The 26216-nt window shown below is 34.8% G+C and overlaps 1 protein-coding gene across 4 annotated transcripts in view; it reads right to left on the bottom strand.

Moving 5' to 3' along the window:
* MACROD2 (mono-ADP ribosylhydrolase 2) overlaps window positions 1–26216 on the bottom strand; it is a 2007046-nt gene that overhangs the window by 1534195 nt on the left and 446635 nt on the right. For all 4 annotated transcript variants that reach the window (XM_038571576.1, XM_038571577.1, XM_038571579.1 and 1 more), the window contains one exon: window positions 10941–10970. In XM_038571576.1, the coding sequence (XP_038427504.1) occupies window positions 10941–10970 (30 nt within the window). The remainder of the gene's footprint in view (window positions 1–10940; window positions 10971–26216) is intronic.

The raw sequence follows: 26216 nt of genomic DNA on the forward strand, positions 1-26216 counted from the left end.
CACTAATTGTTTGTTGCAATTAATAAACCAATATTAACATATTATTATTAACTAAGTTCCAAGTTTATTAACATTTCCTTAGTTTTACCTAATGTTTTCTTCTGTTTCAGGATACGACATTACAGTGAATTGACAAATTGTAAGTTCCTCTTAGTTTTGAAAGTTTCTCAGATTTTCCTAATTTTTGATGACCTTTGTAGTTTTGAGGCATAACAATTAAATATTTTGTAGGATGCCCTTCTATTACAATTTGCCTGAGGATGCCTGGATGGCCCAATCAGTTAAGAATTTGACTCTTTGTGTTGGCTCAGGTCATGATCTGACATTTGTGGGATTGAGTATCTCATCAGGCTCTGTGCTCAGCACAGAGTTTGCTTCAGATTCTCTCTCTCTCTCTCCCTCCTGTTCACTCTCTCCCCTCAAATACATAAATAAATAAAATATTTAAAATAAAAGAAAATTCATCTGATATTTTATTCATGATTAGATTACAGTTATCAGTGGTTGAGAGGAAAATAACATGAAAATGAAACAATGAAATAATTAAAATTGCATTTTCATTAAATCATATTAAAGGTACATCTTACCAATGTGATTAATCACTGCTGGTTGTGACTTTGATTACCTGGGTGAGGTAGAGTTTATGAGGCTTCCCCACTGTAAATTTCCTCATGTGTTTTATAACTTCTGATAATTACATCATTTTGCTATGGCTTTTTCTTTTGTGGGAATACCCTGTGGACTTCTGTTGGGCATTTACCTTCAAAGTGATTTTAAATTTGCTTTGATAGTAACCCCTAGGACCAATTTTTATTTTAATTTCTTGGGTCTGGGATTCTTAGACATAAGTAATATAAATTTAAATACTAAACACAATGAAGTTGCAGGCCTGGGACACTTACTGTTTAGGTGGGGGGAAGTCTTTCTTATAACTTTCTTGAGCCAATGGGGAATTTTTTTCAAATGTAACAGATCTTGGCTTTTGATAAGAATCTAAACCTTAACCTACTTTATACAGTCCTATTTTGTATCCACAAATGAGAACTATCCTCAGACCTCACCATCTGTACTACCATAAAGGCATCTATGATATGATTATATTATAGGTCTGATTCACTTTGTTTTTTCAGTACTCACTTGTTTATAGCATCCAAGGATTCTCATTCCTTCTTGCAAGCTGAAATACTTAAATTATCATATTTTACCCATAATTTATGTGAGTTTGTTGTAAAAGGTTTTTTATTTCCTCTACCGTATTTTTGGAATCTAAAACCCTTTCCTCAATCTTGCTAGATCTCTTTCCCCCCAGCAATACATGTGTGAAAAACCCCTTTCCATGCTATCTCTTCTGCAATGATACCACTATTTTATCCAAAATTTTCTAAGTCTCAAAGGTTAATATTATTAATAGGGTAAGCAGCTATCACAATGTATGTAGACTATTTCTTCACATGATCAATGAAAGATTTAATAAAGATAAGATATATCATTTTAACATAAGTGCAATTAAGATTTTAAAATAAACTAAACTTCAGCTGCGAAAATTTAAGAATAAATGTTTTTACTTAACAGATCCTCCTTGACTCATGAATGGGTTACATCCTGATAAATCCATTATAAATTGAAAATGTAATAAGTCAAAAAAGTATTTAATATACCCACTACCAAACATCATAGGTTGGCTTAGCCTACCTTAAATGTGCTCTGAATACTTATATTAGCCTACAGTTGAACAAAATCATCTAATACAAAATCTATTTTATAATAAAGATTTGAAATACTTCATGTAATATGTTGAATACTTTACTGAAAGTGAAAAAAAACAGAATTGTTGTATAGGTACAGAACGGTTGTAAGCATATCAATTATTTACCCTCAAGATCACATGAATGACTGAGAGCTGAGGTTTACTGCCACTGCCCAGCATCACAAAAGCATCATCCCACACATGGCTAGCCAGGGAAGAGATCAAAATTCAAAATTCAGAGTATGGTTTTAATTGAGTGTGTATAGCTTATGCACCTTCATAATCTCAGAAAATTGTGCCAAACCCTTATGTGAGCAATCATCTGTATTTTTCTTCTAAAAGTTGAACACAAGGATCACACAAAGGTTTTATGAAACACCCACAAGCTAATTAAATAAAGCCTATGTCAGAGAAAAGAATCAATTATCTTTAATAAAACAAAGCTATGAACCTAAAAAGTGATTATTTATTTTAATTAATCATAATATAGAGGTTATGGTGTCAATGTTCACACTTCTATTTCTAAGTAACCTCCCATTTTCATATCCTAATATTATAAATTAGAAGTACATTACAAAATCAATTCATTGTTTTCAATGAGAAACCCATATCAAGTAAAATATTAAGAGATTACTGTCCATAAATCTCATTGTCCAATGCTTTTCAAGTGTGAGTTTCAACAGCTAAGCCAACCTTCTTAAAAACTTTTCCTAAGGTATATCCTTGATCCTTTTTCTAAATGAACGTCAAATCTCATTAACTGGCACATAAGCAGTTTATTCCCTAATTGGAAATGTATCCTTCCAGGTTCTATCAGCTATGGCTGGAATGAAAAGAGGCATTTAATCTGCATAGGGCTACCCCTTTGACAGGGTTTTTAGATGGTGCGATTTCACTTAGAAGGGGGAGTAGGTATGCAGTCAATCGGAAGAATGACTTTAAAATTTAGCTTTAGACTAAAGACATCATGGTGTTCAAAGTTAGAAGTGGAATAAACAAAACATGTCCATGTAATGGCCATTAAAATAGAAAAGTTCAAGCACAGATATGACCTGGACCTCACACTCCTCTCCTTCCTCCACCAGGAAGCATCTGGAAGGCTTAATGACAAATGGCAGACAGGATTAGGGCAACTACAGCTGGGTCAAACTCCTACGAATAGAACTAGACAAGCTTATGTGGAATGAGAAAATCATATAATCAAAATCCAACTGGTATGAGCAGCTGTAGAGCTGGTCCCTAGACTGAGATGCAGGTAAGGTCATCAGAGGAGAAGGCATGGCAGGGAGGAGTCCGTGCTGGGGTTGACCACCTTGCCCAGGTTGACTGGTAGAGGTTTGCTGCCGATACCACCAGCATCAGAGCTCCTTTCTTCAGTTCTAACATGGTTGACCCCATTTTAAGTGGCATGCCTAGATGGTCAGGCATCCACTGTTTAACCAAGGTCCAGATATTCTGACTGAAGAGTTAGGAGGCTAACTGAAGTAGAGCAGGGTGTCTATATGATTTCTAAATCACACAGTAGGAAATATAACTGAGTGGGTCCTTTCCTTCCCCTCCTGGTAAATCATATTCATCCTCCAAGCGTGACCTCTTCTGGAAAGGCTTCCCCAACCACTCCAAGATGTTGATTTCATCTTTTCTGCTTCATTTTTTTCCCATATTAAGAATCTTTCCAGTTCTCAAGATGATGTATAAATAAAAATGTTTAGCTCTAACTGTACCTACTTATAAGAATCTTTGCTATCTCAACATCAAAACTAGTATAAAAGAGGTAATCAGACATGCTGTTGACTGAAAAGGGGCGGGGAATGAAAGGAAAGAAAAAAGGTGGGGAATGAGGGAAGGGAGGAAAAGAGGGACAGAAGATGGAGGGAGAGGGGACAAAGGCAATAACTAAATGTTGTCAGATCTGGCCTGACTCCTGGCCCCTGTATCCTCCTTCTTCTCTCCTTCCTCACTTCTTAGTCTCCTGACCTCTAGGAGGCTTAACATTCTGCAGTGTCTAGGATCAATCCTCCCTGAGGCAGTCAAGATTTAAGCCTATTTTCTATGGTTTAGTATCATGTCCCTTCCTGTCACTCTTATCCTAAGACTGGGTCCCTGACTGGCCAACAAGGCCAGGGTTCCTGAGTTTCTCTTTCCATGCTGCTCTCTCTCAGAACTGAGATCATTACCACCATCCAGGCCCATGGCTGGGACCCCTCCACCTACTGAGCCTAGGCCAGCTGGCTAACTCACTGTCAGACATGCTTTATGACCTCTCTTCAGGGGCAACCCAACAACCAACCAGCTTTCACTGGCCTTGGTCCCTCTCTGCTGATCATCAGCAGCAGATAATGCTGATCATTCCTCTCAGCATGCTCAAGGCCTGGCCAGATCTCAAGGTTCAACAAGAGTGAAACACAGAATCTCTGTGGGGATTTTTGAGCAATGGAGTGATATATGCCAGAGGAAGGCTCTTTGGTGTGTGGAAAGAGGGTGAGAAGGCAATCCACTTTGCCTCTGAATGTTTACAAAGTAATTTATGAAAAACAGCCACTTAAACACACTCAACAAGCTCTTTAAATATGTTGTTTTCCATGTTAGGAATTCTTAGAAACAAATCAGATTTTTTTTGTAAAAAAGATTATTTTTCAGCACATCTGTTTTGCTTTTTAAAGAAGGAGTCTGATACCTGAAACACTTGAAAGAACCTGAGGAATTATATCAGTGAAACAGGGACCATGATTAGTTACAGGGAAAGGGTGTGTTTATTGCCAAATCAATCATTAATACTAATACACAGTAGTGACTGAACCAGTGTTTGTTGAATGAATGAATGAATGAATGAATGAACATGTCCACATCTATGTGTTTATATGTAGAAGAAGGTGATAGGTGGATGGAGATTTACCAATGAAATCTATTGCGTAACACCAAATAGTTTTATGATTTCAGGGCTTTTGAAGCATGTATTTTGATATCTCACACAAACTCCATGAACATATAAGTGGACTTTAACAAAAAGCATTAGGAGTTCTCTCTGCAAGTACAGACTGTCTAAACAAGAAATAAGAGACCTCAGAGGAACAGTTACTAACCCCAGGCCACTGAACCTTATTCATCTAAGGGGCACAAAGAAAGCAAGAAGCCTTTGGAAATGGTAAAGGTGATAAAATATGCTATATCTCATTCTAGAAAAATGGCTTTCACGTACTACTTAGTGGTAGTTGCTTATACTTAGAGTTTTAAGATTAACCCGCCACAGAAACACCTCAAGGATGAGCTAAAAATTATAGTATTGATACAAATATATGTGTGCATATGTTTAAAACAGCAGCCCTACTAAGTTATATGTATAAAATGCCACTTTGTCAGGAAATGCATTTAAATAGTCTAACACTGTGCTTCAAGGTTTAGCACTAAGAGGCTCTGACAGACTGGAAAAGGAAGCAAATTCCATGAATAATGTCCTATTTGGTCTATCAGAAAGTACTGTTCTTATGTTAATTATTGTGACAATGAGAGGGAAAATATCTAAAGTAAGAGATTATAAATTTTGTTCTGGTCTATTTAATGCAATGATCTAAAAGAAATCAAGGACTTAACTCTTTAATTCTGATTTTTCTTTCTAATTCCGCTTCTTCACATAATTTGAGGCTAGATGCAAAGATTGGGTTTTTTTATTATATATTCCAAAAGGAACATCACAGGACTTTGTGCATTTAAGACATTCTTATTACAGACGAGTGAACAGGTATTTAAAATGCAATGTATTCTAAGACTGAACCTCAAATACACAAAAAAAGTACAGGAATCTGGGCAGCAATCCAAAGCAATCCAAATACTGTAAGACAGTGCCATTGTATGTACTTTCAAATTATCAATTGAGGCTGAGACTTGTGAAAATAAGCCAAGGAAAACATCTCCATATCCCAGATACATGTTTTCCTGTCCTCTCATTCATTTTTCCTGGTATAAAGTTATTTACCTGAGCACAGAAATAGCAAATCAGAAGAACAAATATATATTAAAAATCACAGAGGAAAGGCAAAGAGCTCTAGAGTGGAAATCAAGAACCCTGTCTTCTCATTCAATGTTTGCCCTTTATAAGTTATATAACATTGAAGAAGTCACTAAATATCCCAAAGTCTCATTTTGCTCACCATTAATTTAATAATAATAAGAAGAAGAAGAATAACACTGATCTCATTTGAACACTGTGGCAGAGAAAGTTACTATGTATTTACCATATGATTTCCTCTTCCTGGAAACTGCAGGATCCATTCTTCCCAGTCTTCCTTGTGGTTAGGTTGAATGGGGGGTGTGGAGGTGGTTGTCACCTGCCTAAATTCTAACCAGTGAAATATGAACAAAAGTGATATACGCCATTCCCAAACTGGTCTGTAAATATATTTCACAAGATCCTCTAGCTCTCTCCTCCTATACTGTGACATTCTTAGCAGCCACACATCAGACAGTGTAGTTTATAACACCCTGAGTCTCTGAATTGCCACCTATAGGAAAGCATAAGTAGGAGAGCCAATAATCCTATTTAACCTACGATGTGAGCAACAAAGGAAACTCATTTTATTAAGCCATTAAGATTTTTAGGCTTATTGGATACCACATATAATATAGCCTATCCTTACTAATAAAATGGCAAAATTAGAAAATAAATTTTACTTGGTTTATATATTAATGGGCTATACAGCTAGCTATACAGGGTAGTATTGGTAGCAATGATAGAAAGCTTGTAAAAACTTATCAGAAATCCTAAGGTATTTTTGACATTATACCATTACGTAGGTAACATAAAGTCATCCTGAAAGGTAGAATTCAATCACCACAGACCAGTCAAATACTTATGTAAGAAATTAGCATTTGACTCTGCCTTTAATATATCTAGGAAATAAAGACAGAGATGATCCATTTCACCTGAAATGATTGGGTATTTGTAACCTCATTACCTGTGTTTATTACAATGAATGAAGTCTGATCTGTGACACTAAATTTCTAGAAAAAGTGACCTCTAGCCCAAAGATAAAAATTCACACCGGTGTGAAGTGATTCTCTCACTTTCAAATAAGAACTGAGAGAATGATAGTGACCTTTTTTTTTTTTTTTTTTTAAAATCTCCTTTTAGGAAACCATTCTTCTTGGTTTATAAGCACTCAGAAAAAAACAACACAATGTGAAGATTTTACAGATAATACAATTTTATATACACTGATTTTGTCTAAATTTCAAGTACTATTTACATACAATTGGAGGGGGGAGCCTTCCTGAGGGCCTGAAAAAATGGTACCTAAGATAACATTATTATTTTCTCGATCGAATTGTTTAGTCAACCAATAAATTATTCCCTTTAGAGATTTTTGGAGATATATTAATTCAAGAGAATTACATCAATTCAATTGTCCCTTATTGGATAATTATTGAGTGTTATTTTACAAATATCACTGACAGGATTAAAAAGATTTGTCATAGAATCAGAAGACTAAAATTCCATTCAAAGAAGGATAAAAATGTTCCTTAAATTTGATTTCAGACATGTACTTTAGAGCAATCTTGACATATCTGGAAGTACATAAATAAATTTAAACCCATCAATGATCTAAAGAAAGAAATTACAGCCATCTTAAATACTTGCAATTTATCTTTATGATGATGCCAAGTCACTAATTTTAGAATTTGAAAATTAGAAATTATAGCAAAAACTGCATTTTAGCAAAATCAACAATCTAGAGGCAGACAGTAAAGTATATACTTCAGGTAAACAGAAACCTAAGTTTGCCTATTTCTGAATTTCTTGACACTGCTAAGAATTCATAATGTATCTTCTCACACAGGTTAGAAGAACCATAGGAAAATACAGGCCAGATCACTAGAGTTAATTCTATATACATATATACACCAACTGTGTTTCCATATACTGAAACAAAGCAGCTTGGTAAGGCTTTCTGAACAGTAGCCTACCTTTCACTATGGTAGGGAACTACTTGCCTATCAAAACCCCCACTCTCCCCTTCCTTCTTAGAGAACAAAGCCCTAATTCCAGCAATTCCATTTTTAGGTATTTATCTGAAGAAAATTAAAATGCTAATTCAAAAAAAACAAGCACTCCTATGTTCATAACAGCATTATTTACAATAGGCTAAGCTATAGAAGGAACCTAAATATCCAGAGACAGATGAACGGATAAAAATATAGGAGATATATATATCTGATTTTAGTTTCCAAATAAAATGTGTGTATATAAATATAAGTATATATATATATATGTATATATATATATATATACACTATATATACTATATATATATATACACACACAGACACACACATAGTGTGTATATCACACACACACACACACACAATGGAATGGCACCCATCCATACTAAAGAATGAAATCTTTCCATGGATGGACCTAGAAGGTAATATGCTAAGTAAAATAAGTCAGACAAGACAAATACCATGATTTTACTCATGTGTGGAATCTAAAAAACAAAACATCATTGAAAAATAACAAATAAGCAAACAAAACAAAATAGAAACAGACTTATAGATACAGAGAACCAGAGGGTAGGAGAGTAAGAGGATGGATGAAATAAGTAAGGGAAATCAAGAGGTACAACTTTCCAGTTATATAATAAATAACACAGAGAGATGTAATGTACAGAACAAGGAATACAGTTAATAATATTGTAACAACCTTGCATGATGATAGATGATAACTAGACTTATTATAGTGACCACTTCATAATATATGTAAATTTTGAATCATTATGTTGTACACCTGAAATTAATACCACTTTGTATGTCAACTGTTCTTCAATAAGAAAGGGAAGGGAAGGGAGAGGGCAAGAGAGAGTGAAAGAGAAAGAGGGAGAGAGAAGGGAGAAAGGAAGGGAGGAAAGAAAGCGTTTCAATCTCTCTGGTAGTGAGATCTAAAAAACCTGCAGAATCTTCTGACCCTGCCCTTGATTTCAACTAAAAAGAAGTTTCTTAAATACGTCACTCCACTTGTCACTCCTACCTTTAATAGAGATGACCTAACACACATCTGCTATATGCCAGAAGTACCAAGTTCTTCCCCTTCTTCCGCATGCCCATTCAAGAAAACTATTGTTTTTCCTTAAAATTCTGTTTGTGATTATCTAAGCTTCATTGAAACAAAAGATAAATTTGGCACATGTCAACCTGTGTATGTGATATTTTCCACTATTAAAATATATTGTTGTTTTTATTTCCTTTGTAAAACAGCTAAGATCATTACATTTTAAATAGAAAGGTATTGAGGTAAGTAATAATCAGTATTAGTTAAATATAATCTGGCCAAAAGAAAATACAACACCAAGCACTTTTTGATGAGTGCATTGTCTTCTGGAATGAAATTACATACATCTACAAATGACCATTTGGTAAGTTTTAGGATAATGTAAGATTTCAGAGAAAGCTGCTTAAAGAAAACAGACTCATCTTTTAGGGGCCAATTTTTTCTTCCCCCAACTTTCTTATTCCTCCTGACCCCCATATCTATAATGGTTAGAGCTCCATTTACTCCAGTTACTACCATGGACCCCTAAGTTCTATGCACTATGGGAAAAAGACCAAAAAAGTAAGAGTTTAATGTTTGATGACACCATGGAATTACTCTCCCACCAGCTAGCCATGCCTGCAGCTCCCCAGGATCATGGGAAACAGGGGCTCATTCCATCCATCTCCGTGGGCCACACACAGGCACTGGGAAAACCACTTTATAAGAGTGCACCATTTTCAACAGAACCACATCAGCCATGGGCCCAGGGCTGGGTTGGCCTGTAAAATGCTGCGAACGGTCACAGGGGTCAGCTAGGGTACATTCACGGGCCACAGGTCGGGTCAGTAAAAAAAAAAAAAAAAAAAAAAAAAACAACAACAACAACAAAAAACCCACTCCCATTCTCTAGTCTGTATCTAGACTACTTGTACATGAGAAAGATTTTTCCTATTTAACAGTATTCATCAAATTTGTTAAAATACTAATGTGTTTTGTAAGAATATCAGCACTGTGGGGGATTTATTTTAATAATGTTTTCTTTACAAAAGAGACCTAGAGATAAAAATTCACTGGAACCCAACTCTGAAGGAAAATTTTCCCTTCTAATTTCCCAAAAATATAATGAGAAATCCTGTCGATTTATATTTTCTAAAGTACTTTAGGGAAGAAAACAAGAAATACTCTACCATAGAATGTACATTAACGTGATAATATGAAGAGTACTTTCTAGATTTATTTTTTTATATTTCTATTTCCAGGATTCTGTTTTCTAAAAATCTATTGATTCCTATATATGAACAATGATTAAGATTTTAGTTTCCAAATAAAATTTACTCAATAACCTCCTCATGATGGCCAGGGAATTTTTTTTGAAAGCCTAAATCTCAGTGCAATTATATTTACTTCAACAATATACATGAAAAGAAGGAGCAAATGGGGAAAAAAGAAAGAGGAAGAGAGAAAACAAACCTATTTATGTCTACCTGGGTCTAACGCGACTGTATTCTATTGTATATTCCCCCCCTACTATATTAGATATAGATGGGATAGGAAAGTTTTCATCTTTCAACCCAGAAATTAAAATAATAATAATAATAATAATAATAATAATAAAGAAATTAAAATAATAAACATCTCCAAGATTTTGGTATCAAAAAAATACTCTCTTCATCTCAATTTGATCTCATTTATTCTCCTCTAAACAAGCTAAGAGAAAAAGCAAAATGCAGATGTTAATTTCCTAAGTGGCTGATATATCAAGCTCTCATGCTACAAAGCCATAACTTTTGTAATATCATTCTGATAGAAAAAAACCCTAAAACTGCAAGTCTCCAAATGCATTGTTTTAGAATTTATATCAAAAGTGACTCCATCATTTCCTATATGTGTGTTTGTCTCAATAGCTTAGAGCTGTTACAGCTTATGCCAAAGGTAGAAATACAGCTTGATGAGAAGAAAAACAATGTTCCACATATTTTGAAGTCTTTCAAAATTACATTTAGGCTAACCAATGTATATATTTTTATTATAAATTATTTTCTAGAAGATTATCATTTTTTGTTTAATAATTACAGTTAATTTCCTTATAAGTATCATAGAACTTACTTAATATCTTGTGGTTGGTGTAGTAAAAAATATATTTTAAAATAAGTGATGTTCAGGACTTACCACCTCCTCCTCCAAGAAGACTGGCATTTGCTGTTTAAAACAAAACAAACAAAAACAATTAAATAATATATAGAAACTATAATATGTCGATAATATGTCAGATAGTCTAAGAAAAACCTGGTGGTGATCATGTCTCTTATAAATACACACAAACTCACACTATGTACTTTCATATAAAGATAGCATTTATTTTTTTTTTTTTTTTTTTTTTTTTTTTTTTTTTTTTATTGGTGTTCAATTTACTAACATACAGAATAACACCCAGTGCCCGTCACCCATTCACTCCCACCCCCCGCCCTCCTCCCCTTCTACCACCCCTAGTTCGTTTCCCAGAGTTAGCAGTCTTTATGTTCTGTCTCCCTTTCTGATATTTCCCACACATTTCTTCTCCCTTCCCTTATTTTCCCTTTCACTATTATTTATATTCCCCAAATGAATGAGAACATATAATGTTTGTCCTTCTCCGACTGACTTACTTCACTCAGTTTCCAAGATCTATAAAGAACTTATTAAACTCAACACCAAAGAAACAAACAATCCAATCATGAAATGGGCAAAAGACATGAACAGAAATCTCACAGAAGAAGACATAGACATGGCCAACATGCACATGAGAAAAGATAGCATTTATTACTGCTTTATGATGATATGAAAATTAAAATAATTCACTTTTTTCTCTTCAAATGACTATTTTTATATGTACTCCCTTCTAATAAATGAGGTACATATTATGATTCTTTTATTTTCTATTCTGTATCGAAATTAATCTTCTATGTTCTCTGTTTTATCAAGTAGAGATAGAATAATGCTATTTAGGCAATTCAATGATTTCAAAGGACAATGTAACATAATAATAATAATAATTTTAATAAAATCTCATCACATAAACTATCCTAAGACACTGTACAGTAAGAACCCTTAACCAGTAACAGATTTATTACTTTTAGCATTAACTTTTTATTTGAAGGAAAGAAAAGCATTTTCATAAAATAATGTTGTGCCATTTCTTATACAGTTATCCATTATTCTAGCACACATATTTCTAGAAGCCAAATAACAAGCAAAAGATAAGATAATTCCATTTGAATTCATTTCAAGAGGTCAAAGTTTTATGAAGTTCCATTGCAGGTTTCTATGTAAGTAGTAAAAACATTATGCCTATGTTTATCTTGTCATTATAACAGCCAGAAAACAAAAGTTAATACACACTGCACTGAGCTTTATTCCATAGAGTTCTTATGTATAATAGGCATTATCTCATGCTATTATAAAAAAAAAGAAATCCTACAGCAGTATAAAGAAAGAATGTGGCATCCAAGATCTCTTTCTTTGTGTAACTTGAACTACCAAAACATTAAAGAAATCATTTAGGAAAGAGAAGTAGGAATCTTTAACTTGAACTTCAGTGTGCTGTCCACAGACCATGCATTGCCATAGAAGCAAAAATCTGTTACTAATTCCATCAATAGGCATTTTTGCAACAAATACCCATATTCATAGTTCCATGAGGTTAAATATGTGATAATGTATACAACACTAAAGAGAATATCATGAAAATGCATAAAGACCACATGCCAAGACCAAGGCCTTGTCAGTATGTCAGTATTAGAGCATCAATCTTATTTCATATCACCTTCCAAGGACAGGGTCATCTAATTGCTGCTCTTGCCTTCCTCTCAGTACTTATTCCACAAACATGGACTAGATAGCAATGTCATTAATCAATCATAAATAAAACACATTCCTGATGTCATAAAATCTTCTGTCATTCTGTCAACTCAGGTCCCAAATCTATCTGACTTCACAGTGAGAGTGTATAGTTAGTTACATAGATGGTAGCCTGGACTTAATGTCCTGCACCAAATTAATCTTTATAGCTGTTGAAGTGGTAACTTGTTGCAGGGACAAGAGGAAACATGCTGTGAATTCTATTTTGGTTCCCATACTCCTTCGTGAATGGCAGAATTTTCATGATCAACCCATGTCTCTTGGCTAAATCAAATATTTTCTAAAATCTTAGCTATATGCATTTATAAAACCACATGGCATTTCACACTCCTGCTGATTATTTTTATATTTCCTTGAGAACTACTTCCCTATCTATAAGTTTTCCAGATCCCTGAAACTGTTTTTCTCCAACTTTCACATATTCATTCATAAAGAAAGTTATTTCCAAGAAAAAATAACAATAGTGGTAGTTTTTCACTCAAATTATGGCCAGGAGCACAATAACACAATGTAGCTACTTTCACCCAATGTTTTGCTCAATAAAGGTAGAGGTTGCCTGTTTTGAGAACATAGCCCAAGGTCCCTCTATTTAACTAAGCACTTATCCAATAGATGTGGGTGGATGAGTAGGCGTAGGTATAGGAACTAGAATCCCAGTGCTGGAGAACCATCAAGTCAGTATATGTCAGATGTGTGCTCATGTCTAGATCAGTGTATCTGGTCACATTTTAATATCAATATAGAACTACTTTACCAAACTGTGGCATTCTACATGGTATATTATCTTTTTTTTTTTTTTTTTTTTTGAGAGAGAGAGTGAGAGAGAGAGAGAGAGCAGGGGTAGAGAGGAGGAGAGGGAGGAAGAGACTTTTAACCAGGCTCTGCACTGGGTGTGGAGCCTGAAACAGGGCTTCATCTCGCCATCCTCAACATGACCTGAACTGAAATCAAGAGTTGGAAGCATAACTGACTGAGTCACGTAGGTGTCAAGATTTTTAAGATAATTTCATGTGCATTATCATTCATGTAATAGGACTTAATCTAGGCTGCTAAAATATATTCACACACACGCACTATATATATAGTGAATATATATATATGTGTGTGTATATGTGTGTGTGTGTGTGTGTGTGTGTATATATATATACAAACATATATATATATTCAAAGCAATTCTAATAGCTATAACCTGGGTAATGATTTTTCTAAAGAATTCATGAAATCTAAGCCTATTTTATCAGTTTCTGTTCTCATATTTTTTTTATTATTTTTATTTATGATAGTCACACAGAGAGAGTGAGAGAGAGAGGCAGAGACATAGGCAGAGGGAGAAGCAGGCTCCATGCACTGGGAGCCCGATGTGGGATCCCGGGTCTCCAGAAGCGCGCCCTGGGCCAAAGGCAGGCGCCAAACCGCTGCGCCACCCAAGGATCCCCTGTTCTCATAATTTTTTTAATAAAATGTTTATTAGCAAAAATATCAAGGCAATTTTCTTCAGTAAAAATGACATAAATGAAGGCAAATAAAAGTGAACCTTTTATCAGGATTTTGAATATAACCTTTCCCTTCACAAAGCGCCTTATATATAACTGATGCTCAACATTTATTAGTCAGATGGATTGTTTCTTCCATTTTACAAAAGTGAAAATGACTTTTGTATCTTTAAAATTAATAGTCATTTAATTTCTACTTAATTATCTCTAATAAATTGAGGTACATCCCAATTAAATAGAAGCCCCTAAAGATGTGGTCTGAGTTTAATAGTTTGGACTACATCTAAGAAGCTCTCAATACATTTTTTCTAACGGGATAATTGGTAAGTTTAGTCCAACTTCTTTTGATACTAGAGGTATTTGTTTATTGAAGTGTGTGGAAAGAGTAAACATTGGTCCTTTTTCTGCTTGTAAAACCAAGGACTATCAAAAAAACTCTTAAAATTTCTTTGGAAATACTTAATGACTAAGGATGTAAAAATGTTTATATATTTCTGTCCCTATATAAGTCCCTTGCTAGAGGGAATTTCAGAAGTGCTTCTTGTTATTCCCAAAGCTTCTCAGAGAAGGAAAAGGAGAAAAGAAACAAAGAAAACTTGAAGTTTATGAGCATAATATCACTGCTTCCAAAGTAAGATTTAAAAATCTCTTTTCTGAGCATGCTTACTGACACTATTATTATTCATATTTTCCTAAATAAAATATCCTTTCTATTACCAGAGAGGTAGAGGAAAAAAAATCAAGCTACAGTAATCGCCTCAAAAATCAATTAAATGAGAAACTAAAATGAGCCATTATAAGTTAATGAATCTGTGTATTGCACTTTTTTGTCCCCCCAAAATAACAACTCAATGAGATAAACAGTTTCACTGTTTATAAAGCAAAAGACAAAACAAAACAAAAAACAAAAATGAAAAACAGTGAATATAAAATGGGAGAAAGATTTACCTAAATCTAATTTCAAAATGGCAAGTATGGAGAATTTATTTATGATATCCTAACCAAATGACTTAGAGTTTTTGAGAAATTATTTTCTTCCATTTGAACTCAGTTCTGAAATTTTTAATGAAAATTATCAAATTTTTATAGGTATATCCACTTTTAAATTATCAAAACCATAGGGAAAAGTGAATTCAATTAGGAATCCTTTTCTTGGGATAATCAGCCTAAATGAAAAATGATCATGGTACTTACCAATAGTATTATTCATTATTTCATGTGTTTCTCAGAACATAAATGGAATATTACATTACCTTCTTTCTAAAAAGAAAAATATCTTGAATGACCCTCTGTGTGCATATACATGTCTGTGTGTGCATGCATTTGTATCTTTTTATAAATACAATTAAATTATGGATCAAATGATGAAAAACAAAATTACTATATACTATAAGTAATCTTCCATTACTGGAAGATCCTAAGTGAAATGCATGCCGTAACATTGTTAGAAATTTAAGACAGCTGTAGTTAATCAGACCCCTAAAGCACTTTTCCTCCTAATATCTCAAAATCCTTTTTAGTCTGTATAGGGTAATAGAAAGAGCCAGGTAACCTGTTTTACTTCTGCCTCAGTTTCTAAATAGTCCAGTGGGTTGAGTAAGTCATAGTCAACTAACTACCTTATTTATCCTCTTCCATCAGGAAATTTAGAATTACCAGGGATGGCAAACAAATTTCAAATAATTCTGATTCATTAATTAGAAAAGACTGTCAGTATCTCTCTCTCTCTCTCTCTCTCTCTCTCTCTCTCTCTCTTTTGCTTTTATTTATTTATTCATGAAAGACACAGAGAGAGAGGCAGAAACATAGGCAGAGGGAGAAGCAGGCTCCCTGCAGGAAACCTGACAGGGACTTGATCCCAGGACCCCAGGATCATGACCTGAGTGGAAAACAGACTCAACTGCTGAGCTGCCCAGGTACCCCAATTGTCAGTATCTCTTGATTTGAGCACAATTCTAAAGCTAAATCTAGGCTTAGTGGGAAAGAGAACTATGATCAGTTAATAATACTGATCACAGTCAGAGTGGGGTAAGGAGAACTGAAATGGCAGCAGACATGACATATATTGGAGATCTGTACATCAGTTAACTTCTCTTAGTTTTGACAGTTCTCTTAGATTTGACAGTTTCTGATGCAATAAAATTTTATTCAGTAATCTTAAGAAACAAAGCCACTACCCAATACATGCCAGCCTTGTATTTTAGCATACTTAACAGCCCCCGCAGTTTGTGAGTCAGAAATATAGTAGCTCTTGTTTATCCACAGGGGACATCCTCGAAGACACCCGCAGTAGATGCCTGAAACCTCAGATAGTACCATAATCTATGCATACTATGTTTTTTTTCTTTGCCTATGGTAAAGTTTAATTTATAAATTGGGCACAGTAAAAGATTGAGAACAATAATAATAAAACAATTTTTTAAAAAGTACTGTAATTAAAGTTAAGTGAATGTGGTCTTTTTCTCTCTCAGAATATGGTGTGCTGCACTCACACTTCTTTTTGTGATGATATGAAATTATAAAATGCCTACCTGAGAAGATGAAGTGAGTTGAATGATGTAAGCACTGTATGCAATGTTAGGTTTTAATGTAAAGCAGGTGATCCTCCTTCTGATAATACATCAGGAGGATCACCTGCCTCCAGATCATATGGTTGACCTCAGGTAACTGAAACCCCAGAAAGTGAAATGCAGATGAGGGGGAACTGCTGTAATCCAGTCTGTGAAATAATCCAGACTGGGAGATGTAACTCATGCTATGAGCTAAACTGGCCTGGTAAGTGTTTGAAACAAGTTTGTATTCCACTTACCAAGATAATTTCTATTATCTTTACAGTAATCATTTGTTTGCATCCCATTTCTACCCCCACCCAAGACTATCTGGCAAACAAGCAACAGCCTGGGAGACTAGTATTTAAACATTGATTAAGAGCAGTCCAGGTGGCTCAGCGGTTTAGTGCCGCCTTCAGCCCAGGGTGTGATCCTAGAGGCCTGGGATCAAGTCCCTCTGGAGTCGGGCTCTGCATGGAGCCTGCCTGTGTCTCTGCCTCTCTCTGTGCCTCTCAGGAATAAGTAAATAAAATCTTTAAAAAACAAACAAAAAAAATTGATTAAGACTGTGCAGAGTTTGTTTGCTTTTTCATCGTTATAAAAGAAATTGTAGTTACTTTTATTCTAACAGGATCCTGACCACCAAGTTTGTTTATTCTGCTTTCTTATTACAATAGAGCACATGGGATGTCAAATGATTGTTGGCAAAAAATTCCCCAGAAGCTCTATGTAAAACACTATTTCATTCACAACATGTTATCCTAAAAGATACAAAAGATGAGATATCACCTGTTAGAATGGCACATTATATTCCTTACAATGTGAAACTCAAAGTAGGAAGTGCTAAAACATCTAAGACTAAAATCCCAAGCATGTGAATGACTCTAGCACTACTTTATACAGGGAGCAACCATCCCAAGTGACAGCTGTGGAAATACAATCTACACAGACAAATCCAGCCATCAGTTTGGCAACAACTCTCTGTTCATGCTTTACTAGATTTATACCTTCTAAACAAAATCAAGGGAATGCCAGAGGTTTGGAGCAATGGTATAATATCCTGCTTTGAAGCTGACAGAGAGAAAATTAAACATAGGCTTAACTATCTCACATGCAGAAACCAGGCATAAACACAGGATTAATAGTTTATATTTTATACTAACTGCAGAATTTAAAGAAACCATTGATTATTCCAGGGTCTGTGTGTTTTATATAAGTTGGAACCTACTATGAAGCCAAAAATAGAATACAATAAGCCTTACTGTTGATGAATAGGTGAAAAAGCATCAGGAATTAGAAAACTTACTTGGGAGTATTAACAAAGAAAACAAAACATAATGACTTTTGTTGCAGCATGAGGGAGGAGAAGAGCTGCCCCTTGTTAGCCAATTTGGCTTCACCAGCTACAACTCTATGTATTCAGTGACTTCAAGAAATACTGCAACATGGGAGGAAAACCACGTATTTTGCCCAATTCCTTCATTTTACAGAAGTGGATCAAAGAGGTCAGGTGACTTGTCTAGGCTCAGATGCAGGAGAACCTACTCTACAATACTGCCAATGAAACTGGAAAATCACACACACAGATGTTTCCTTTACTATCTGAAAAAAGAGCACTCCCATGAAACATTTTTGTAAGCTAAAATGGTATAAAGCAAAGAAGTAATTATCATTCATTTACGTGGAAAATTTTTTAGCCATTCCCAGACCCAAAAAATAACCTCTTTTATGCTTTTCTGATATCTTAGGACACATCTTGCTAGTGGATACACAAAATAAACTGAGATAAGGGACAGATGCTCACAGAGTTCAAAGCTATGGCAACTTGATGCTGAGATGCTGGGCCTAGTTCTCAAAGAAGGACCTTGGCAGGGCCGCTTTCACTGCTCAGGGTGCACGTTGGTTCTGCGTACTGGCTTGCTGCAGAAAAATACTGAATGCTATTTTCACTTCTTTGATAAAAGCAAAAATCCTCTTCAGTTTTCTTTCAGTTAGAGAAAATAGGTACCACTGTATGTCTTTTGTACTAGCTAGGTGGTATAATGTGAACTTTTGAAAAGCAGGGGATACATGTATGTATGTATGTATGTACACATATTTTTTCTCCTCATAAATCACATCCAAAGATGGTAACAAAACATAATATGCATGGAATCTACAGAATGTTATCCTACTGAAGATCACCTAATTTAATTATAAAAGGGTGAACTAAAGTATTGCCAGGTCCTACAGCTCCATAATGCAATGTAACTAATGCAAAATGAGAGGAATCAGCACATGCTTTTATGTCACAGTCCTCTTTCTCGACACTATGTATCGAATCAGTTGTAATTTTGATGATGACAACACTGGCTCAGTTACAAAAATAGGATTACTTAAGTAACCCAATCTGGGACTTTCCAAAGAGTGAACAAGTGTGTCTAAATAGGGAAAAAATGAGTTCAAATGTGTATTAGCTTTGTGGTTATAGTGATACAAGACACTTGAACAGCAGTTTTAACTTGTCTTTGACAAGAAAGATTTTTAACAGAAACCAATTCTCAATTTGAAAAATGGAAGATGTGCTTATTTAAGGGAATATGATATACTTTTAGCCTGATTAAAACACAGGCCTGAACTTGTACCCTCATTTACATACTTCTTGGGCAGACCAATTTGTTTCAATAAAACTAGGTAGTCCCTTTTAAGAACACTGTTTTGCATAGTTTCCTTATTTCATATTTCTTTTAATATTATGGAATCTTTATTTCTCTTCAATAATGAAACAGCATTGAGTTTTTTTTTAAAGGTTTATTTTTATTACACTTTAATTTAAATAAATAAGACAAAGGAACAATTCTCAGTCATAGTAAATAGATGGGAAGATTCTTTGAGACAAAGAATCTCAAAGGTAAAAGATTTACGGTTAAGGGGAATACATAGGATTGCTACCTGGAGAACACTTCTTACAAGCATTTGTTGGTATCAACAGCACTACACATAATTCTTAGGACAGAGCTGGTACTAAATAAATATTTGTTAAATATATAAGTAAGGGAATGACTGAAAGACAGGGGAATGAGAGAGGGGAAAAGGGAAAATCATATTTGTGGGACAGGTGAATAATAGTTAATGACTCCACATAGCCAAGTAGAGCTATGCCAGAAAAGCCAAACAGATCTAGATCCAATTCCAGATTCTATCATCATCTTTGAGAAAGTTCTTGAACTCCAGCTAATTAACCCATTGGAGTGTCTGTTTCTTAATCAGTACAATATTGGTAAAATAATGGCCATGATACAGGTTTGATGAACAAAATATGATTGATGACTATGTAAACCACTCCAAGGTACCTGGTAGGTGCTAAAACTCAGTAAATGTCAGCTCCCCATCCATAACCTTGATTTCTGCTACATCTGGCACTCATGCTAGAAGTTTAAAAAAAAAAAAAAAAGACCCAGGGTGCCTGAGTGGCTCAGTCAGTTAAGCATCTGCCTTCGACTTAAGCCATGACCCCAGAGTCCTTAGGCTCCCTGCTCAGTGGGAAGTCTGTTTCTGTCTCTTCTCCTGCTCCTCTCCCCTGCTTATGTGCTCTCTCTCTCTCTCTCTCAAAGAAATAAATAAAATCTTTTTAAAAACACACTATTAAAATCATTCAGACCAATCTACACTTTGCAGGGGCCACAGCCATGTTCATTTTAGACAACTACAGACCCCTGCCCTCACTCGGAGATGTCATGTGCTATACCCTCATCAGGATTTTAGGAAGGCACTAGGATTTAGGTACAGAGAGTTAGGAACAATGCCATCTGCAAATTCATTTTTTTAAGATTTACTTATTTATGAGAGAGAGAGAGAAAGAGAAAGAGCATGAATGGGGGGAGGGGTAGAGGGAAAGAGAGAATCTCAAGCAGGCTCACACTGAATACAGAGTCCAACATGTGGCTCAATTCCAAGACCCAGAGATCACAACTTGAGCCAAAATTAGGAGCCAGATGCTTAACCACCTGAGCCACCCAGGTGCCTTTCAATTTTTTTTTTTAATTCTGTCTTTGGGCTTAGGCCAATTAAAGAATAGTTCTGTATGCCCATGAAGAAAATGGATGTCAATATTTTGCATGTTATAAGATTTCTCCTTTCTGGGTTATATGAATTATTTAGTTCAAGAATGATGTTAGAAATATATATCAGATAGCTTCTGGTTACTCCTTAAGACCCACTTTCTATTCAATGCCCTGTTCTCTGCCCAAAGTGGTCTATATAGAGGACATCTTACCCTCTGGTTGGGTTCAGTTAAATGGGGAGCCTTGGTGAGAGCTAGTGGGAAATATAAAAACAGCTCAAAGTTTTTATTTCCTTGGTTCTCTGTCTATAAGCTTACCTTGAACTGACTATGTCCCTTACACAAAGATCACTGCACTAATCAAGGTCATTTAGTATATAATATGACTTCCTCTCCTTTTGAGTTCTGACTTATCTCCCTCCATTTATCTCCTTGAGCTGACAGTGGTAATAGTTGTGCTATTCGTAATAGTTGTGCTGTTGGTAACCACTGGTTCCTGAACAATCCTTTGAGTTTCTCCTATACCATTCCTGGCTCTAACCCTTGTATTTATTCCCTTTATAAACATGCCATCCCCGAAGTATCTTACTTTGATTGTGCCAAGGTTCCTATAGGGATCTTGATTGAACAGATATGGCTTACCCAGACTGGTCACAACTGGTGACCTGCCTAAATCTCATCACATCCCTTCCCAAACTAACTCTCTTAGTTTATAAGTCTTATGAGGATGGCCCTTGTTCTTATGTTTCTATTTGTGGAATAATAAATACAGTAGACTAATGTTTTCCTATTAATTAGAAATATATAAATATATTAAAAATATGAACATAAACATATAAAATAATATATACTCATTTGAACATGTGAATCACGTATTTTATTAAACAACTGGTCTTATCTATTATTCCTCTATGTTCATACAAATATATATACATAATTGAGTCTTCCTGGGGCTGTTGTTTAAAAAACAATGGATTCTACTACAAAATAATACCATGTAACATAATTTTCAAATTTATCAATACATTAAAAGCTCTAACTAAAAAAATAATATATAATGTATTATAACTTTCTAAAGTCTGAGTGAAATTACTCCTATTATTTGTGGGCACTTAATGTTGTTTCCAGTTTTCCCATTACAGACAATGATCTACTAAAAATCCTTGTGTGCATGTGTATGTGTATTCCTACATACTGGTACTTGTACTATAGAAAAAATCCTTCAGAGTATTTATGCATAAAAGAGCATATGCATTTTTCAAATTTAAGAGTTTAACAAGATTATTATAATGTGTATATTAAAATAAGTCAAAATTAGCAAAAATTTAACATTCATAAGTATACCCTGGGAAGCACATAAAACATCAGTATCATTTGATATCTGCCAATAAATAAGCTGATCAAAATGTTTTGACAAGTACGTGAAGTTCACTGAACTGCTTCTGATTTAAATGTAAAATACATCAGTGAAAAGTTCTCACTTATACCTGAAAGGATCTGAGTTTCTGATTTCAAATATATAAATTTTAAAATGGTCTGTTTTTAATGTAAAAATAATAAAGCCATCTCAACTGATGGTGAGTCTCTTTAACCACTTTCTTTTCATGTTTACTAGATACAAACCGTGACAGGTCTTGAACTTCAAAGCAAACTAAAAACTTGGCTAGAAAAGATTAGAGAGAGAAAGTTTCCACTACTTTCTAATTAAATTCCTTGCAAATTTAAAGTATACTTCAGAAGTTTAAAGATATAGAAGTTCAGAAGATACCAACTTATTAGAAAGATATGGAAGGGAAATTTATCAAAAACACAGATGCAAGAATGCTTCAGCTCAGTATGAATTTCAAGGCTAAGCAAAACTATTTCTTCTCTTTTTGAGACTACTGTAGCATATGAAGACTTTCTCTAGCAGTGCCAATTCTACTTGTTAAATTAAATAAAATTCAATATAACATGTTTCCATTTTTTTCTTTCTCCAATCTAAATATAACATTTTAAAGCAGCATTCTTCTTCCAATTCATTAAAGTCTTGTTATACAACTAAAATGTGCTGTCTCACAGAGAAGCTGACCTGGCTTTCCAACCTAACATAATACTTGGATCATCAAGCAGTCCTGATCTCACTATTGTACCCAATTTGGTCTCATGATATGGCCAACTTATGAAAATTTAAAACGAGCTCTAGTATGAATCATTTTTATCATAAAGTCATGCTCTGAATCACCAATCTGACACATACTTTAGTAAGCTTATCAAGATAAAAAAATATAGCCATTATCACAAATAAAGGAACATACAAGTAAATCATGATGACAATTTTCTGAGCATCTATTAAGCAGTGTCTAAGAGTTGAACTGTATGGTATCTGTCATATTCCAAACAATCTTTTATATAAAGTGGGAATTTTTACTTTTCCTCTAGCAAATGAGGAAACTAAGCCTATTGTAACACTAAATTGCTTGCCCCAAGTAATGGGCTGCTAAGTTAAGTATTCAACCCAAGGTTTGAGTCCTTTCATTCAACACCTAATCAATTATACTTACAGTATGCCAGACTCTCTCTTAAAGAATTATTTTATTTCTTCCAAATTATTTTAAAATAGTTGCCTATCCAATGACCATGTATTCAAACAACACCAATGGTAGTATTACTGGTTTTTGAATCTAGCTCGGGACTAAAATTGGATAGTATTTATATCCATCATACAACTTAAAATTATAAAAATTTAAGTATCTTCAGTTATACTTTCCCATATCATTTAATAACATTATAATAATAATCAGCAATTTAGATCTCATAAAATCTAAATTGTCTGTAAGGAAAAACTCCTTTGAAACTAATCTAATATTTTGTATGCTTATAGTGAAAAACACAAAATGAAAATAAATATATGCTTTCATTTATCCAAAACTTTCCATCATTAGGATTCTTCATCCTTGAATTTAGGATTATCAAATAAAGAATATTTTTGATAACTTTTTAAACGTATTATTATTTAACAAATCTCATAGGATAACCAAATATTTACTAAAAATAATTGCTTGTCTAATGTTATTCTGAGATATCTAAATATCAGAAATAAAATAGAAGCTGCAACAGTTAACAAAAGAATTTGTTTCCAGATATAATGAATTTGCTGCCTACTGAAAAAAAATACTTAATATTAATCCTTAATTTCACCAATAATTAGTTATATAATTTTGGGCAAGCCATCTAAACCTCTGTGCCTTGATTTATCTTTTATAAAAATATAAATTGTAATTTAATTGTTTAAAAACCATTTGTTAAGCAGACACTGTGTGGGTGCTCTGGGATACATGCTTTTGGAATAAATAGCTGAGCAAGATAGACACATTAAATTAAATCTACAAATTATAAATATTCACTCAATATTTTATAATTAATGCATTTAATACCTAAACATTAGAATGATGATATTAAAGGTCATTTAAAAAAATACTGTTTTACAGATTGGTGGTACCTTAGGATATTTTATTTTCTAAAATTTTGCTCTCTCAGACTTTCAGTCTAGGCAAGATCACATAGATTTCTTTTTTTCTTATTCTATTTTTCCTCTCCACTTCCTTGCTAAGTACAACTAAAAGTGCTGGAAATAATGAAAGAGACAATCAAAGGAGAACTCAGAAGGCTCAGGGCAGGAGGGGAACTGATGAGAGATCCCAGGGTAAGAAAGAAGGTAACCCAGGCCCTGAGTTTCTTGACATCCAACCTAGCAAAATGAGACAGTGCAGGTAGGTTCTTTCCTTCCCTGGATCAACAGGAGGACCACTAACAATAAGTCTTCAATAAATGTGTTCTCCTTCTCCTCAGAAACTAAGATTCCTCTCCCACATGGAAAAACACAGGACAGCACTAGCAAAGGTGATCCTATCTCAGTAAGTTCTCTGCTAGGAAGATCCATGAGGTCTGAATGAGACTGCATGCCAACACCAAAAGACACTGGGTGGTTGAGGGTTGATGGCAGACACCAGCAAAAAGGATCCTACTACAAGCACCCAGGCTACGAAGGTCTTTCCATACCCCAGAGGCATAGGGTATCTACCACAACAAGCCCTGGCTTAGGAAGTGCTCTTCTTCCCCACTGGGACTGAGAATCCTTCTATGACTAAGAAATATCAAAGGGGAAGGGGCACAGAGTTGGCAAAGGGGAAGCTCCCAACCCAATAAGCTGCCAGGTCCAGGAGTACTCTTCCCCCCAACAGGCCAGAGACTTTCTTTCCCTCAGCTAGAATCACCAGGAATCCCTGCCTCATAAAATGAGTTCTGCCTCTCAGGCAGAAGCAGTAGAGACCACTGGGAGCCCCACTCACTCCTGTTACACAAAGCCAAAAAAATAACCATCACAAAGACCCTTACAATTCCATCATCCTCAGAACTAGAGCCCACTAAAGTAGACTAGGACCTGTGAGCTAAACCTAAACAGAGCCATTGCCTAATAAAATAAAAGATTTAAATAGGTTCCTGAGTCTCCTAAAACACAGACTGTGAGACTCAAAGGACAAAAACAAAAGATTCCACAAAATGAGGAAAAAGAGAGTAGGGTCAAAGGATTATCTGAAGAATGATTAGCAGAAAACATCACAATTTTGGTGAAAGATGTAGACCAATAGATTCATGAAGTGAACCCCAAATAAGATAAATCCAAAGAAATGCATTCAAAGATATCATAATTAAATCCAGAAAACTAAAGACAAAGAAAAAACTCCTGAAAGTAGCCAGAGAGAAAGAAAACATTATCTTTAGGTAAACATCAATTCAAAGGACAGCATGCAGTCCTTAGCTGGTGGCCTCTCCAGGGACTATATAAGCTAAAAAGCACTGCTTCACTCTCAGTCAAGCCCTCATCCTGTGTAGCTCATATCCCATAGCTTGGGGATATAAAAGACTTATCCCCTGCCCAACGACTGACGATAAAGAGACAGAAAGGCACAGCCTTTGCTCCAACTCAAGACAACTCTGAAGGGCCACCTTAGCTTCCAGATGTTCAACCGGCTTTTGTTGAGACTACAACACAATTCAAACTCCTCCTCATATACCACCCCTGGCCTGGTTTTGCTTCATTCCTCATTCTTTCTTTCACAGATTTTATTTTTAATCCTAAGAATGCTCCCCAATAAATATCCTGTATGCTAATTTCTATCTCACAGTCTGCTCCCCTAGGAATACAACCTGTGACTTCAGCCATGGAAGTGAGCGGAAGCTTTTATGGTTAAATGGAATGAGTCTTTGAGCACCAATTGTAAGAAACTCTCTTTAAAATGTGGGTACTTAATGCCTTTTCACCATTAGCTTGAGGTCTTGGTTTTCAATCCCAGAGCAACAAGAAAACTATTCCCCAATATCTCGCTACATTGGTCTAGTCTGAACATACAATAACAAATATTAAATGTTGCTTTAAATTAAAATCCTAATAATTCAATTTCTAATTAGATGTTAAACTTCC

The sequence above is a fragment of the Canis lupus genome, chromosome 24 (genome assembly GCF_011100685.1).
Source record: "Canis lupus familiaris isolate Mischka breed German Shepherd chromosome 24, alternate assembly UU_Cfam_GSD_1.0, whole genome shotgun sequence".
NCBI lineage: Eukaryota > Metazoa > Chordata > Mammalia > Carnivora > Canidae > Canis > Canis lupus.